Source organism: Orbicella faveolata, unplaced genomic scaffold, assembly GCF_042242905.1.
Source record: "Orbicella faveolata isolate gen_17 unplaced genomic scaffold, um_ofav_v1 contig_35, whole genome shotgun sequence".
Taxonomy (NCBI): domain Eukaryota; kingdom Metazoa; phylum Cnidaria; class Anthozoa; order Scleractinia; family Merulinidae; genus Orbicella; species Orbicella faveolata.
Window position 1 is genome coordinate 19,974,739 of NW_028301564.1, and position 18,563 is coordinate 19,993,301.

Sequence of the window (18,563 nt, forward strand, 5' to 3'; positions counted from 1 at the left end):
AAAATCAAAAATGCTCTATTATTAAACGAAGAACCCTGTCGAGATAAAACGTTGTCAAACGTCAAGTTCTTAGAAGGTATTTTTCTGATCGACCTAAAACCTCGGAAGGGTAGGCAACTTTTAATTTTTAATATGACTACGTCACATGAAAACGGGTAATTGTTTTTGATGCCCACATTTTTTGTCATCGCTGTAAAGTTTATCCCGTGATGTTGTAATATCAACACAAAATTGCTGAGATTGACACAAAATTGCTGAGACTGAGTTGTTTTGACTTTGCAACAAAAACTTCCACTAAGATACCATTCAGCCCATTTCCGGTAAAAGTCCTAACACGTTGTGTCCATAAAAAGATTTCCATAAATCGTTTTATCATTATTATCGCTAAACTGCGGCCATTTTCATCATCTTTTATTGCCTGTCAAGGTAGTTTTACCCGACCCATCGTAACTGTTATTGTTGTCCTGATATCATTGTTAGTATTACTAATACTATGAACATTATGGCACATACATGTAGAGAGTCGCAAGACTGAGATTGACTTGCACAAATGTCGCGTTTATGAAAAGGACAACATACCGTTACAATCATCTGGTATTCCAATTTTGCCATATGGACAAGGTTCCTCAGTACCTGTAACACGATTAAAATAGGCCTTTAAGCGCTAAGTGCTGTACTTGTTTGCGCAGATGAGGTATTCGGTTACATTTCAATGACTTTTCTTTATATACCGCGACCTATCCACCTACCTACCTTCCTACCAACATATAGTCAGAAAGACAAATGTGAGATCATTTTGGTTCATTACTACATAAAGAGAATTTTGAGGGAAAGCCACTACAACATACAAGTGAACAAAAAAGAGACAACGTGCTTAAAGAGTCTATATAATCAAAGAAAGCGCTAGCACAAAAATAATATAACTTAACAACATACTTTATTTATTCCAGAAGCAAACTAGATGTACAATTAAAAGCTAAAAATAAGGGGGAAAAATAACTGTATACTTTTGTTAGTCTCATGATGTAGTCACTTCTGGTGTAGATCACGACGGTGGTACTACTGCATATTGCAACAATGCAAGTAACAATGAAGACTAGTACACCTATAAGTGTGCTATTAACAAGGTAGATTATTTAAATTTGCATCAAAAAGGCTAACATGTATTGATCAATAAATGCAGAATTCGCCGCTTATTTGCAGATTATATTTACTAAATTTTACTAAAATGACGACGTGACACGTCACGTCATCAGAGAGATTCAAAACAATTAGTTAAGGTAAGAGAGGACCCTGACTGTTATAATCAGGAAACGTTTTAGCGTGGTAAAACAAATTTAACCAGAGGTATAGCTGTCCAACCATAATTGCCCCTCACATTCCTTTTAAAAACTGCTCGACAAACTCAAATTCTTAAAACAAATCAATGTGGCTATGAGACATTATCAGTGAATAATGAAAGAGTGTTGAGCTTACTGAACCGAGTTTGTTTCAATATATTGGTCATGGTATTTGTTTAAAAGACAGAGTGTGTTGTATTTTGGCAAGATCATTGTTGAATAATATTGGCAAGTATGGATGTCAAAGAGATCATTCAAAATATCAATAATATCAATAATATTGAATAGGTCTTAAGACCAAAAGTGATCGCTCATTCCAGTATTGTTGCGGAACAATAATACGGCCCCTCATTTTGGAGGCGTAACACTAATCTTCATTACGATCCCGATGGTAAATGTGGCTTATGAGTTTCAAGAAATTCGAGACAAACAGCTTCTGTGGAACTTAATCAAATGATTTTACTCACGAAAAAAGAACTTAGAGAAAAGTTTAACTTTGGTTATCTAACTAAATCACTGAAGAAATTGTAGGATCAGTGTCTTTATATGGAACAGACAAGATAAGAAATGCCTAAGGTTTTGGGCTTCCTTGTTGGAATGGGACCTGGACCTGAATGGAGCGTTAGGGTAACCAGTTCAAGCTAATTCACAAGTGTGGCAGCTTTCGTAAGCTTGTAATTGTACATTGTACATGTTAGCAGCTGTTATTGTTTGAGGGCAGGGTGCATTGTTTCTGTTGTTCATTCCACTGTTCTCTCAAACGGTATCAAGCCATTCATGTAAGACTCAATACGAGAGCTGCAACACGACCCAGCCAATTTGGAGATATAAATTTAACTGTATTCAGAGCAAATCGTCTGTTTTTTTTAACCCAAAACTGATAAATGTAGTAATTTTTGAGAATCAAGGATATATTTTAAAGTGCACCTAACCCCAAAATTTTTTTTTCGCTAGAACGAATCTACTTATTATTTGAAATAGTTCTGCGAAAAAAAATTTGGATTCCGTTAAATCCTCGATTTTCTGTGCCACGACGAAATCTCGAAAATAGCTCCAAAACACCGCCATTTTGTTTCACGACCGAGTTTGAGGAGAATGGGTCCAGCGGCTCTTGTGACGTCTACCCAGGAAGGTTGGATATCTCATTTCCTCTCATTTCCTTCGGGATGGTGCAATACACATTCGAAAAGCGCGCAGAAACGCCTTCCAGAGGTGCTATCGGCTGTTGCAGCAATATTCCAGATTTATAGAAAGATATACTGTACAATTTACTGACGATGATCGGCTAATGGTGCAACAAAGACGTAAACGATGGTTGATTTTGTCGAACCGAAACAAGCGAACTGAATCTGTGAGAACCATTGAAGAACTCTCACTGGAATTTGTTCCGCAGACTTTCGAACGCTATTTTCATAAATTTTCTGCTTAAAGCTAACCAGCAATTTGTAGAAATACTACCGACAACCTATATCTTCCAATCCCGCAGTATTTATAACATAACCGGCAAAGTTGTGTGATCCGGTCATGATCAAGAAGCGTTATATTGATATGGAAATAGATCGCAACTGTACACCGCTAACCAACACTTATTTCTCTTTCGATTTAGATGAAAGTCGAGGATTAATCCTCTAGAATTACATGATAACAAAATTGTTAGACTCACAGAGTTTTTCGAAGGTTTGGAAATCAGCAGTGCGACAAAGATTCTGTGCAATAGCGTCGAAAATATGACCGCGTAACATTATCTGCGGACCGCTTAGGGAACACATCCTTTTCGCTTATCCCACGAATTTCACTGCTAACTTTGAGAACAATTTACATTGGTTATTTGGAGTTACGACTTAAAACGTGTGACAATGTGAAATCGGTAATTGTGTGAAATGTTTGCTTCCGCCTTGCTTCCCGCAGCTTCAAAAATACAGGTCCAAACAATACGATTTTCAATCGATCGAAGCCAATGTTTTGGAGGTCAGCAAGTCTCGAAAACTGCAACACGTACGTCGCTCTTATAAACATGAAGCATTCAACTGAAAGTAAAACACAAACCGGATTTAACAGAACCTTGACAAAATGCATTCTCGGTAAGGACAAATGTAAACGGGCTATAAACACGCCTGGAAATCTTATGTTTAGTTGACGAAATTACCATCCGAAGCAGTCCTTGAGTTTTCTTTCCTGCTTTTCGTTTGCCTGCTCCTCCACTTCGTATCTAGCTTTCCATTCCTAATATACAAGCAGCTCGTCCGCAAAGACGTCTTCCCCGTCGTCGCTTGAAATATTGTAAATTGCTCTCAAAGCTCTAAGCAGTGATTTCACAGTTGTCGAACGCGCTCGATCGAAGTTTATTTCGGAGGCTTCCGAATCGAAACTTAACTCTGACTCCAGTGACGAAAAAGAAATGATTCTGAGACAAAACTTGGACGTTTTAGTCTCAAAATACATCGGAACGATTAGTTTTGCGTTCTATTTTCTCGAGCAAATACAGAGAGTTGACTGAGGCGCTATTGTGTTTGGTTCCTGGGTAGACCTCATCAGGTACCGCCGCCCCAGACTCCCTAAAACGCGGTCGTGAAACACTTAATCGCGACTTTGAAAGGGCATAGAAAATCGAGGATTCAACCAAATTCAAAAATTTCTTAGCCCAAATGCTTCAAATAAAGTCTAGATTTGTTTTAGCGAAAAAAAAATTTGGGGGTTAGGTGTACTTTAAGGATGGCAACTTCGCAAGCGTGTAACATAAATTTGCAAACAAGAAAACGTGGACATACGGCTTTAGCTAGTACCAGGTGAAGAGAAGTTTAACGAAGCTTTATATTGGTGAACTCCATGAACTTTATCGGCCCTACTTCTACCACTGAAACTACCTTTCATGAAACACAACTTCAGTAAGTTCTAAACTACGACTGAGAACATTTTGCATTTGGAAACCTGTATCCTAATGTCATTTTTTTTGCGAAGCATTTCCTGTTAACAAGCAGTATGGGGATTGAAGTTGTTTGAGTAGTCAGGAGATTGCACGTGTCTATGTTCTGAATAAGATAATTGCCATCTGTTACTTAAGCCCAATTCCGTGATCTCCATCGTCCTGTGAACACTGCATATTTTTCATACATTAGTTAACCTTCTTTTACTTTTTAGTGCAGTTGAACTTTCAGTCCCAAATAACCTGATGAAGGGGATTAATTCTGAAAATAGACAATGAAATAATCTGACACAGCTCAGAAGCTAGAGTTCTTAAAAGCAAGTTCCGGGTTTTGGATACAATGTGCACTCACATACTTCGTTACCGTTATCTTTGGAATCACTTTACGCGTTTTCATTTATTCACTTCTCTGCAAAGATAAGAGGTGGCGTCGAGGCGCATAAATTCGGTGCCAGGTCAAAATTCAACATTGAAAAAAATTTAACCACATTCAATAGGGCATAAGTTCAAACTACTTGTAAACCTTCTGGCAAGCCTTTCATCCCGAAATTGCATTGCGTGCCGCCTATATATTGCCTGAAAATTTCAGTCCTTTAACACATTACACTTTGCACAAGGAATAGACTTGAGCCAAAATTGCCGATAAAGGTCAGCTGAACCCAACGACGATTTTTAGTTTTTGTAAACCCAAAAAATAGTTTTTCTTTTTTCAATAATTTTCTTGTTTTCCTGATCGCCAGTTCCAAAAATTATCGCTGGATTCATTAGTTTGCTACAAATATTCACAGTTCGCAAAATCCACCTTTCCCGTGTTCACGACCGAGGAAGAGGGAGACTTAGTAGTTAACTGGTGATGTCATCACGCGAAGAACATTTTGTTTTCTTAGGGAATAACTGTTATGCGTAGAGCTCAAAGTGTGAGACAGAATGGTTGCAAATTTTAAGGAAGATGTATTTTGAAGTATGCAGCAATACAAAAGGCTCATGAGAGGGTATCTCTCTCCTTTTGATGCATCTATCTCGATAACACCTGCCCAGAAACTATAAAACGAGGCAAAAGAAGTGGGCTAGAGATTTTCATCCCCTGCAATATCCGTCTCTTATTTCGAGTGGAAAGCTCGAATTCTCACGGTAGATTGGTCGGGAACCATCTGACTATTCAATTCAGTGACCAGCAGATTAAAAGCCCCTTAGTCCCAGACCAGATTTGAGACTTGCTGACAAATTATATGACTATTTGCCCTCGAAAGTTAGACTTTTCTAATCGAATAGTAAGTGGCACCTGCGTCTTTTAACGAGGCGATTGAGATTGTCGCGAGTTCGAACTAAACCAGCTTTTTATTGGCGTGTTTATACAAGCTCAAGCACGAGATCAATTATTCTAGTTTCTCAAAGCTTCCGCCTGCGTTCTCAGAATGCTTCTCGTTTAAAGTCATTGTTAAATTATCAGCAAACATAAACTTCGCACTGGCGAAAACAAAGTAAATTTCGATGATAACATAATGTAGAGTTTTAGTGCAGGATAAAAGCGAGGGCTATAATATCTTGCTGCGTATTCCCTGTACTACACAGGTTGACGAGAACTAATATAGATATATTATTCTATTCACCGAAACAGTTTATAACTGTCACGTAACCTAGGAAAGCGACTTTACATAAGAAAATGATTCGCTTACCTGCACAATAGGCGATGGCGCAGGAATATGTTGGTCTCAGAAAGTAGACGTAGAAATTTCCACAATTTCTAACCTTTATGTCGAACGATTGAGTACAGCCATTGTTTATGTTAAAGAAGTTTATGCAGGCTTTCCGATCAACTGTTCCATCTAGCTCAGAGGGGTGTGTTCCCTTCATCCACACTGGAGCTACGGTGCCACAACGGTTTGGGCTTACCATGGATGTTGGCATTTCTGAGCCTACGAAGCTAGTGAAACGATACCATCCCCAAGGTAGATCTCTATCACACAGTGCCACTTGGCCAACTTCCCAGATACTATTAATGCTTCGCCGGGGCTCGTCAATCTTTGTATAATTTCCGTCACCACAGCATCCATCGCAGTCAGATTGACCACGACATCTCTCAAACATAAGGAGTATAGCAAACTTCAGAAACAACGAGCCATGAGAATACATTGTAGAAGCCAGTGATAGGAATATTAAATACACCTTCTCAAAGAACGTCTAAACCTCTCTGACGATTATTGTCAACACTTGATTAGGTTGCACGTATAATGTAATGCTCTGATTGGTTCATCTATTAAAACATGTATGGTCTGGCAAAACATATACGTTTCCGTAACCTTCAAAGAAGATTTTGGGCATCCTTTGTTTCAACGTGAAAGGTTTTGTTTTAATACTCTGAGTAACAAAGGTAACCATAACAAAGTGTTTAACGAGCGCTGGGCGACTATTTTTAAACTTACGATGTCCCTGTGGCGGGGAAAAGATAGGAAGGAAAATTACTTTTCTTGTATTGCTGGTTGCTGTCAAGCTATCAAGCACACACCTTAATTCATTTGCACCTTAGTTGTCTAAAAGCCTTTGTAGTATTTTCTTAGTTTCGAGCATACCTCATTCACTTTTTGATGCTCAAGTGAATAAACAGAAGATAATTTATTCTTTTTTACCCTTTGTTTTTCATAACATGTCTCAACAAGCCATGGAAATTCAACTGGTATGTCATCAGAGACAAAAATAGAAATCGTTTGTCCTTTGTGGCCAGAGAAACGGGGAATTAAAGATGCATTATCTTAACTTTGCAAGCGAAGTAGATATGAGTCTTCTTCGGGCCCGTTCTTCATCATCATTGCCAAATTATAATCGATAAATTGGAAAGGGAGGGGGGAGGGAGAGGGGTGGGTTATTGGTGATGATAAGTGGAGGTGTTTCTTCTTGGGTGATTTCTAATCTTTATAACTCATCTTTAAATCTCGGATTAAATGGATTTCAAAATCAATATCAGGTTGAATCGGTTTTGTTACCAAAATCCAGGAAACTACGATCAGTGGTGGCAACAGAACATGCCATCGCTGTTGCGTGATAATGTAAGTTATAATTTAATCAGTTAGTTCTAACATTCAAAGTTCAGGAAAATTGTCCAGGATCGACACTATAATGCAGAAGTTATTATATTACGTAACACGGGAGAATGCCAACCGTTTTGTGTAGGAATGTAGTTGCTTATGGATTTTAAGTTACGTGTGATTTATTGATGACTTTTGAAGTTCGTCGTTATCATCTTCGAGGTAGGCAACAAAAAAATTCAATAACCACTAGACCGCGACTTTTTATGTCAATAAAAATAGCACAGCATCTTTAGACACAAAAAAATGTGATAATTGCCTGATGAAACTTGATTTCTTCTGAAAACTTGAAGTACTCTAAATTTAGACAAAGGATATCGATAATGTTGCAGAAGCTGCTTTGGTGATGATTTAATTATCACACTAATTTACAGGTCGTATTTTTGCATTGCCAACTGTTCCTTTATCGTCTCTTTTAATTGCCTTTTGGATTATTGGCATTGCGCATGTAATAATTGCAAGCTTAATTACCCCATTTCTGAGGGTTCCATTAAACTGAACATATACCGAAATTATAATAAAGTAAGAAAAAAATAAAAAGGCGAAACAAATCCTTAGATGCGAAAGCTAAAAGGACCTCTTGAGACTGAACTTCTCACAGAGCGATTTCAATCTCGTGGCTGACTCGCTAACTGAGCCAACTGGCGTAAACATCCGCAGTTACATGGCGCGGAAATAACTCCGAAGTAGCATATGAATACATAAATTCCTCAGGTTTTAAACAACCAGTCCTTGAAACAGAGTCTTGTCCAACTGTCTCATGGAAATGGATAGAAAACGTTTTTGGGAGATTATTTACGTTTAGTAACGTTCATTTGTGTCGCACCGTGTTGCACCGCACATGCATAGATCATGTTTTTATGAGTCTTTTTAAATTTAATTTATTCTTTTTTGGCTAAACTAAACTAACAATGGAGCCATTTCACGGTCTACTAGTGGTTATATAACACGACGCGCAAGAAACAAACACTAGCTATTCTAAATTTAGAGCGTCCGAAAGGATATCAATAATGTTGTATGCTGATGTTTTTCAGCGATAATTCATTTTACAAACTAAATTACCAGTCATATTTGTGACATGATGAAGTGTTCATACGTGTTACATCTCTTTTAAATTTGCTTTGAATCATTAACTTTATAAGCATGCACTGCGCATGCGATAACATTTTGAAATAACCCTCTTTCCGAGACTTTCTGTCGAGTAAACCTAAACCGAAAGTAGAAAAAAAATCCTTTTATGGTTAATAAACACGATCCCTCTTAAACTGACTTCTTGGGTCAGTGATTTCTGTCTCTTTGGAACGAGCTACAGAAGCCTCCTGAAATAAACACCCCCAACGACAAGACGCGGAAATAACTCGAAATAGTATGGAGTTCATCACCAGTCCTTGAATTGTAGTCTTGTCCAACCGTCTCCTATGCATTATTATGGACAGACAACAGATTTTGGCTATTATTTACGTTTACTACAATCATGTAATAACGTATTTGACAAACGCAGCGCACGTGCATCACTCATGATTTGACGGGGCTTCTTGCTGCGCTATTTGAGACCGAAATTTGAGACCGAAATAACTTTGTGCGTAGTTGCGTTAAGTTGCAACATTGTGGTAGCCGGATAATTTTTGCACAACGTTTGTGTCGTTAAATTAATTTAAGTGTGCCAATGCTCCGTTTTGATAATTAATCTAATTGGGAAGATAAACGACTAGGATTCCTCAAAACAATTTCAGTCAAATTCGATTCATCTATATCTTAACAGAGGGGCGCTTATGCTTAATAATATGCAAATTTCAGCTAGCTATAAACTTAAATTAATCGTTTTCCTCGGATGGGGCTTAATCAGCACGGGAATTGAACAAACGTCTTGGATTTATCAGTATAGAGCAAGAATCCCCCCGGGAATAGATACTGAGACGGAAGTTGAAGTCTGGATATGTAATAACGTATGATTGGTGTTCGCCTTGGTCTGGTCTCGTTTTCTCGATAGAGACAAAATGTCGGATACGAACAACATATATTTTGAATTAATGAACTAATCAATGTTGGTTGTGGTTGGCTGATTTCGTTTGAAAAACTATATGTTCCTTGAAGGGAGAACTTTGGCAGAATTTAAGTCATTTTCCGAACACTAGGGGACCGCGGACACATGTTTACCGGGGTTTTCCGCTTTTCGTCAACTGGACGTTTACAGGAGTCGTCCATTTTTGGACTTAAGTGCGTGGCATTCTTCACAAACAGTAAAATGCACCAGTTGTCTTCACGTTGAGAACAGCACATAATAAAAGCAGTAAGTTTCTACCTTGTGCTGACGATCGTGGTTCTCTCTTCTCAATTAATACTGCACTTAAAAGTCAAAAGCGTAAATAGGACAAAACGGGATGTTTGAACGGAACAGTTAGGAGAAAGCTTCATTTCATCTCTACTGTTTTGCTTTTGTCTTGCCTGCAGGCCGTCAGGGCCGGTACTTACATGTACATGTATGACTGTCGCCTGCGGTAGGCTAAATCGTTCAACTTTCTGTAGAAAGTGAATAACTAACAATTACTTTAGAACGGATTATTCTGATTGAGTACTCTATCTTCAAGCTTAGCTATTGAAACAGTGAGAAAAGCGTTGAGATGGGAAGGAAACAACAAGCTTGTAACTCACGTAGTGAAGAGTACGTGAAACCAGGCACTTTCCCTTAGAACAAAACAAGAGAAAGTCGTACTTGAACGCGTGTCATGTCATCAGTAGAAGTAATTTTCACCCTTTACCGCCATGCTACAACCTAGCCGTACCATCTACCTGAAAGTCCCTTATTACTTCATGACATCCTTGAGTTACTTTTTATTAATGAAAACACTACAATTCTAAATTTGTACTGACACGTTGTAACATATGGTTGCCGTGGAAATGTAACGCACGGTACGTCATGACAAACTTCTGAGGGAGGATATATTTCGGAGGCATTAGCAACGTTTGGTAACTTTCACTCAAATAATAATAATAATAATAGTAATAATAATAATAATTAATAATAATAATAATAATAGTAATGATAATAATAATTAATAATAATAATAATGATAATAATAATTAATAATAATAATAATAATAATAAAGAACAATCAGCCACCTCTTTTATATGGACGACCTAAAAACATATGCAAAAAGTGACAGCCAGCAAACCGGCCTACTCAATATTGTAGAGACATTCAGCAATGATATCAAGATGGAATTCGGGCTGGACAAATGCGCTAAAGCTACATTCAAAAGAGGGAAGCTGACAGAAACTTCCGATCTGCAACTTGACATTGACACCTGTATCAAGGAACTAGACCAAGAGAACATATAAAAATGCCTTAGTGTGGATGAAGGTGATGGTATACAGCATGCCAAGATGAAAGAAAAAGTGAGGGAGGAATACTACCGCAGAGTAACGATGGTCCTAAAAACGGAGCTCAATGCTGCCAATAGATTTGAGGCAATCAACACCTTAGTTATCCCAGTGGTGACCTACCGTTTTAACATAATCGACTGGAAGATGAGTGAAATCAAGAGGTTAGACACAAAAACAAGAAAACTACTCACCCTATCAAAAATGTATCACACAAAGGCAGATGTAGACAGACTCTACCTCCCAGGAAATGCTGGTGGTTGGGGTCTTATCCAATTAGAAGCCTCTTACAAAACAACCACGATAGGGCACGATACATACCTAAAGAACACTGATGATGCCCTAATCGAACTAGTGCAAGAACATGATGGCAGAAAGAAATTGTAATCTATACAAAGGCAAGCAGAACAATTCAAACAAGAACTAGATCTAAAAATACCAGACAAATAAGCAGAAGAAACAACCACCAAATATGCAAAGAGAACCAAACAAATGGCGCGAAATAAGACCCAAGAAAAATTAACAAAGCAGTGAGAGGACAAAGACTTACATGGAAGATACCCAAAGAGAATAAAGGAAGCAGATGTTGACCACCACAAAACCAACCAGCGGCTCAAAAGCAGTGGACTGAAGGCAGAAACGGAAGGATTCAAAATCGCAGCCCAAGACCAAAGTCTAGCTACCAGATCATACCACGCCAGCATTATCAAAGACGGTACTAGCCCCCTATGCAGGATGTGTAACAAATACGACGAAACAATCGACCATATCGTGTCTGGGTGTCCTGAACTTGCGAAAACAGAATATACCCACCGACACGATAAAGCAGCCGCGTATATACATTGGAAAGTCTGTCGCAGCTATATAAAGACATCAGAAAAGTGGTATGACCATGAGCCGGAAACAGTTACAGAAAACGAGGATGTCACGATATTATGGGACATGCCAATACACACAGACGGGAAAATAACAGCCAACAGACCCGATATAGTGATTAAAGACCACAAAACGAAAACCTGTAAATTTATTGACATGGCAGTACCATCAGATAGTAACACATCCGTGAAAGTCACTGAAAAACTATCCAGATATAAGGACTTGGAAATCGAAACAAGCCGAATGTGGGGCATGAGAACGGAAACGATACCAGTTATCATTGGAGCACTTGGAGCTATCAAAAAGGGACTAGAGACTTATCTTGGAAGAATTCCCGGCCAAATAAGCATCAGTGAACTACAAAAGATAACCTTGCTAGGTACTGCACACATTTTGAGGAGGGTGCTATCAAGCTAAAAACTGGCTATCCCCTAGTGCCCCTGGACCATGGTTTGGTCTCGGCCCTAAGGACTCTAAGCAAGCATTACGTGAGGACGATAATAATAATAATAATAGTAATAATAATAATAATAATAATAATAATTTTACAGTTGTAATTTTTTATAAGCCACTAATAAACATTATTATTATAGTAATAATAATTATAATAGTAATAATAATAACAATAATAATGATAATAAAAACTCTACAGAGTTAAACTCAGCTCAAGCGCGTTAGATTTCAAAAGTAAACTGTCGGCACAGTTCCTTGAATAGTAGATCCATAATCATGTAAATTAATGCGTGATTCAACATTGTATCACCGAGAGAAGGTTTCATGGTAAAGTAAAGTTATTAGTTCTTATCTTGGATGAAAGCGGGTATTTCAACCATGCCCCCGCGCTCGCTGTACCAAGGTCAGAAGACGGGTGTCCTTGCACGTCCAAAAGTTAAAGATACATTCGTTACACAGCAGATATATCTTTAAAGTACTTTATTCGGCAAAAAAAGCAATCTACAAAGGCGGATTTTGAACAATTATGTATTATATGAAAACACTGTTAAAAGACCAGGAGAAAAAAATTCCTGGGAAACTAGTTGCATTGAATATAAAATATTTAGTTCGACCTGAACCATAACAAAATGATCAACTATGAACTTTTGCGTAGTTCACAACTTAACGTCAAAGCTCTTTTTAATTGTTTTCACTTATTAAAAAACCGTATGATTACTTATTAATAATATAAACATGAAAAAAATTCGCGTGGAGAAATTTTCGGAAGGTCTTGCTTGAAGCTATTTTTTTTTTGGCATTCAATAAAACTTTTTTCAAAGTTTCCACACAAATTTTCGGCATCATTTTACGTGATATCATTGGCTTAGAAAATTTCCCTCTGTCTTTCAGCCATTCATAATCCAGAATTACGGAGTGTAATTTGCACTGGTGTTACACTTGAACTGCATTGCTCTCAGCCAGTAATAATCGAGTAATTTTTTCATGTATATTATTATAATTGTTATTACTTATTACTATAATTATTGGTATTTTTTTATCTCTGCTCCACTGCTTTTTCCCGTAGCATAGACGGAAAGAGGCGATATTAATGGACTTCAGATCATTTCTCAAATTTAATAGTACGATTACGGTCTACTTTATGGTGCCTATTTTTTTCTGTCTTATTTTGTCATAAAATCAGCATGCAACCCACTTCAATTTGGCGCAGTTTGCCTCTATCTATTTAATAATCGGCAGGTAGCCTTGCTTTGAGCCATATACTAATAAAGCTGTACAGGAACTGAAAATAATGTGTCAAACCGTTTTCTGTCAGTAGAGGAAGGAAGTAGATATATTGAGATTTTAAACAAACTTTCCGGCGCGAGATTGACTACAAATTTTGGTAAAGGAAACCTTCCCGATTTGTTTGGCATGAGACAATGTCGTCTTTAAATGGTGCTAAAGAAAAACAGAGCTCCAAGTGATCTTTTTAAAGGCACTGTTTTATGGATAACAGGAAATGACTCTTTCTGTACTGTCCTGTTCAGCAAAACCACCAACTAAATGAGTAAATAATATGGAGCTAAGTAACTAATATGAGGTGAGTAAATAATGTGAAGCAAATAATCATAAGCAAAATGTTTCGCTATTATAAAAGCCATGCGTTTTTGTTTTTTTTGTTTGTTTGTTTGTGTTTGTTTGTTTTTTTGTTTGTTTTTATTTAAAGGAGATAAAGAAAGCCCTTAGAAGGCGCTTGCAAGCAATAAAAATTTCATGGTAGAACATTAATTGCATCCTGGTGCAAGTAGCGGGGGAGAGTCCGTTTTGAATGGACTTAAACTAGCCTACGAGCTAAAAAAATGACCAAAGTGACACACTCTTGCTTTAAAAAGCCAAACAAAAACTAATCTATTCGCTGAAATTATATATAAATGCGTTATGGTTTAGCAGTAATAGAAAAAAAAATCTCCTTACTCTATGTCCGCCGTTTTAATCCTATAAAGCGTAAAAAAAAAATATATATATATTTAGAGAAATTGTCGTTGCTGTTGTTGTTGTCCCCGTCATATTTACTGTTGCCCGGCTTTTTTCAAGAAGCCCGTCTCTTGATAGCGAAGAGCATCATTCGAAATGCATATTTCCTGGTAATCACAGCCGACATTTGGTATGCCCACCTCTTGGTAAATGGCTCCATTCGAGAAGTTTAACTTCTCATACCCTGCAGCATCTTGCGAAATTGGTAACTCATCATAGGAAACGTTATCTGTCCACATGCCAATCTCTTCATACCTGACCACGTCTTCCTTTGATTCAGTTTCTTGTAACTCGTATCTCTCAGGGTTTGGGAATGCAACCTCAGTAGGCATGACGTCTGACACACGCTTACGCCTACGGTTTAGCATTTTGCGGCGGTGACAGTAGCGGATCAGGTAAATGCTGAGGACAGCAAGGACAAATATTCCACCACATGAGACACCGATAATAATTGGATAGGGGGCCTTTCCTTTGTCTCCTGTTTTAGGTTCTAGATTTTGATAAAACATCAAACAATAGCGTTAGGATAAAATCAACATGCATATTTCTCCCCCGCGGGTAACATATTGAGTTTGTCATTCATCCTATATATGCTGGCAATTACCTTCAACGTCCTTCATGATTTTAAGGGATTCTGGATCGACAGTCAGAGGGCCCAGTTTGCCTTCCTGTACAGCCTTTTTCAACGGAGTTAAAGCTTTTTCATCTTCAAGACTGTTTTTGAACAACAGCTGAAATTGTGCTACTACACTGCCCGGCCTAAGAACAATAACAAGCACTAATAAACAAACAGACAAAAAACAAGCAACGATCACACAATATTGCATCAACCATTGATTACATCGATCACAAAATGAGGTTTCAAGTTATAGGAAAAAACCGTTTTCATTTAACTGCCTTAAGCTAGCACACCTGAACGATAAGATTTCTACTCCAACAAAGTTGTGCTCCTGAGAATACTGCTTGTTAATCTGTAGGTTCAAAAAACAAGAGTCTAGGCATTATCACTCAATGCATTTTTTCTTTTGTTTTCATTGGCCGAGAATCCAGCACATGACTTCCCATTTGTTTAGCCGCAAATAATATTCTGCTCATGCGTAATTGTAACCACGTTCTCAGGTGAAAAATAGCCGATCGCTTTCCGTAGAGAGCTGCAATAGTGCCGTAGAGCTGAGATTTTGAATTTGAAAATAAACTTGGTGATGAAATGACAAGACAATTATAGAACTCGGTTATCGTGAAATATCGGAATTTTTAAGTTGAAGATTAATTGTTTGACTTCGGCAAAAACTGATCTGCTCGTCACTGACAAAACATGATATTTTGCTCCACCTCGTCCAATAATTGTTAACTATTGCATAATTTGAACGTACAGCGAAACCTTTTCTTCAGTGGACACCATAATAGAATCTAGCCAAAGTCCCAAAACGTTTTCCCCTAATTTTCCCCTAATTTTCTTTAAATTACACTCTCTATCACTTGATGCTAAATCATTGCATCAAAAAAAAAAAAAACAAAAACAAAAACAAAACAAAAAAAACTGCGCAATCATTTGTGAACGCGTTGTTATCATTTCCGTGACACAATAGGTTGCCAGTATGACCTGCTGAAAAATCCCTTTATTACAGCTTTGGCGCCTTATAATTTATAAACGGCACGTTGATTTACTTTTTATATTACCAAATTTTAATAAGTACGATAAGACGTAACATTTGGCAAAGTTTTAAAAAATCTGTAAATAGCGTCTTCTAGAAAGAACCAAGTAAAATATATCTATTCATTAGCTGGCCTGCAAATGAAGAAGGAATACGTAACGTCTTGCCTAAGGGAATGGAAAAGTATAGCTAATACTGATATTCTGTCTTATAAATATTGCTAAATTCTTGCCTGTATTTCAAGGGTCCGTGACAACTCTTTAAACGCTTGGCTGTTTCTATTCTCAAGATCTTTATCCCATGTCCGTTGGAGACTTAACTCAATGATAAACCCTAGAATGTAAGTGCATAAATATGTCAGAACAAAAGTGGACGAAACGAGAGAACATCACGAATGTTGTAAATACGTTTATACACAAACAGACTGACTGACTGACTGATTAACTGTTTGACTGGTTAACTGATTGATTGATTGATTGATTGATTAATTGATTGATTGATTGAGTGAGTGAGTGAGTGAGTGAGTGATAGATTAATTGATTGACTGATTGACTGATTGCCTAATTTATTGAGTTGTTGGGTGAATGACTGACTGACCCAAAGGCAGACCTTTTGAATGATTGAGTGATTAAACGACCTATTTAATTAAACGACCTTTGATGAACATATGATAGATGTCACGACATTGCAGTCTGAGGCATTAGAGGATGGGTGTGCTGATATTTTATCCTTTACATATTTTTCTCTCTTTACATTAAGCCTGCGGGCGCGAACGCGTAAATTTTACAAAGGACAACCTCGATGTTTAAAGTGCTACTATGACGAAAATCGCATCCTTCAAATCGGAGCCATTTTAAGACATAAACAAGTAGTCTCTACAAGAGTAAAAATGCTGTTTACTGTTTTCAAATACCTCTTTTCGTTCCAGAGATATGCAAGTTTTTCAAATATGCAAATTAGCCAAGTGATGACGTCACACACTTACCTGAATTTTGATCAAATATGATAAACAAGGATATCTCAGTCAGTTTGTATTAGAAATGTTTGATTTTCACAGTAAGATTATTCTAGAGGTGCTCTTAAATATGAGCTTAACAATTTTTGTTACCATGGCAACATACTGGGCGCCAGACCTCCACGATACTAAAGGCTTTTCTGACCACTTTTAGCGTTCTAGATTGATATTTGCCAATGGTGCCTCATCTGCATAATCCAGCAAGCATAGAAATACGTTGGGTGGAGTTCATAGCCTTGTTTAACGTTTTCCAAGGTTAAAATCACTAAAATGTTGAAATAAGGTTAGGTGGGACTGGAAAAGAGTGGGTTGCCATGGGAACAGAAATTGTTATAGCTGTAGGTGTGTTGCACTTAGAACTATTAGCTTACCAAGTTTCAATGGTTTCTGCCTCAAAGTGACCAAGATAGCGCTATTTGTATACTTGATATAATATTTGGTTAAGTGTATGACGTCATCAGTCATCTCAATTGCATATTTTACTCATTTTTCAAACTTAAATATCTCCGGAACCAATGCAGATATTTGTAAACGGTAAACGGCGTCTTAACTCTTTCGTAGGAGTATATGTGATTAACCCAAAAAAATCAAGGGGTAAAAATTTGATCATAGGGGCACTTAAAGTAACCTGAAATTATATTTAACCTACGAAGTTCGGGATACTTTAGATGTCATTCAGTACGGTTTGTTTATTCAGTGCGGCGTCTTTACAATTCAATTAAAACCCGTTGCTTTCTGGATTTTTTTTTTTTTTATTTGTTTTGTTTTGTTTTGTTTTGTTTTTTTCGTTTTTGATCGGCGCCAATGCAATACACAGCACCAGATTGGACGTTTTCTTTGAAAAATAACAACAACAACAACAACAACAAAGGAGCATTCGCGACCATTAATCCCTGAAACTTATGGCTGTTAAGTACTCCCATCAGTATTTTTGTTAAGCAACAGAAAATATAATTACTTGTTGCTGGTTGCCGAGTTGGTGGTTGGAGAGTGACAGTTGTGAACTCCTTATCAGATGTAGGAATATCTGTATCTACCGACGACGATGTGGCAAACACTCTATTAGATGACGTGACACGCGTGATTCTTATTTCTTGCGATGTGCTGCCAAGTGCAGCGGATGCTCTTATCAGTGTACTTGTGGGTGAAGCAATAGTTGTTGTAATGGCCTTGGAAGAAATCGCCGCATGTGTTGTTGCCGCATGTTTAGATACTGGAGGTGAAGCTAATCCTAAAGAGAGAAAAGTAAATTATATATTACAATTTTAATTGATAGACGCTTTTTATCGTTGCTCTGAATAAATAAACGTCCTCACGCATGAACAGCTTTTTTCGGATGCCTGTGCATTGGGCTTCAAAATTTACAACCGAGCAGAAAAGAAATACTAAAGAAACCTAATTCACTGATTTCAAACTTTTTGCAATTAATCAACACTTAAGTTATAGTGGTCAAACCTTAGGACTTTTTTTTGCTTTTCGGAAGGTCGTTATGTTTATTCACATTTCACATGCCACCATGTTTTCAAAGTGTGCTGTTTTCCGATGTTTAGGTGGATATTCTCACAATTTGGCGTCACTTAGGCGTGATATGACATGCAACATACACAGCGCAAGATTGGACGTTTTTCTTTGAAAAATAACAACAACAACAAGAACAACAACAAAAGAGCATTCGCGACCATTCATCTCTGAAACGTATGGCTGTTAAGGACTCCAATCATTCAGTATTTTTGTCAAGCAACAGAAAATATAATTACTTGTTGCTGGTTGCCGAGTTGGTGGTTGGTGAGTGACAGTTGTGGACTCCTTATCAGATGTAG

At 37.5% G+C, this 18,563-nt stretch overlaps 2 protein-coding genes and 1 long non-coding RNA gene across 6 annotated transcripts in view; 1 reads left to right on the forward strand and 2 right to left on the reverse strand.

Annotated features, from left to right (window-relative positions):
• The window catches only part of LOC149103669 (von Willebrand factor D and EGF domain-containing protein-like), a 126,029-nt gene extending 119,554 nt beyond the window's left edge, over positions 1-6,475 (reverse strand). The window contains exons 1-2 of one of the 4 annotated variants that reach the window (XM_089273954.1): positions 5,940-6,475; positions 580-633 (exon numbers count right to left, since the gene is read on the reverse strand). In XM_089273954.1, the coding sequence (XP_089130080.1) occupies positions 580-633; positions 5,940-6,396 (511 nt within the window). In that variant the 5' untranslated portion in view covers positions 6,397-6,475. The remainder of the gene's footprint in view (positions 1-579; positions 634-5,939) is intronic. The other 3 variants (XM_089273953.1, XM_089273952.1, XM_089273955.1) reach the window with 3 other exon arrangements.
• The window catches only part of LOC110051481 (fibroblast growth factor 1-like), a 181,346-nt gene that overhangs the window by 130,026 nt on the left and 32,757 nt on the right, over positions 1-18,563 (reverse strand). The window lies entirely within an intron of this gene.
• The window catches only part of LOC149103671 (uncharacterized), a 209,056-nt gene that overhangs the window by 897 nt on the left and 189,596 nt on the right, over positions 1-18,563 (forward strand). The window lies entirely within an intron of this gene.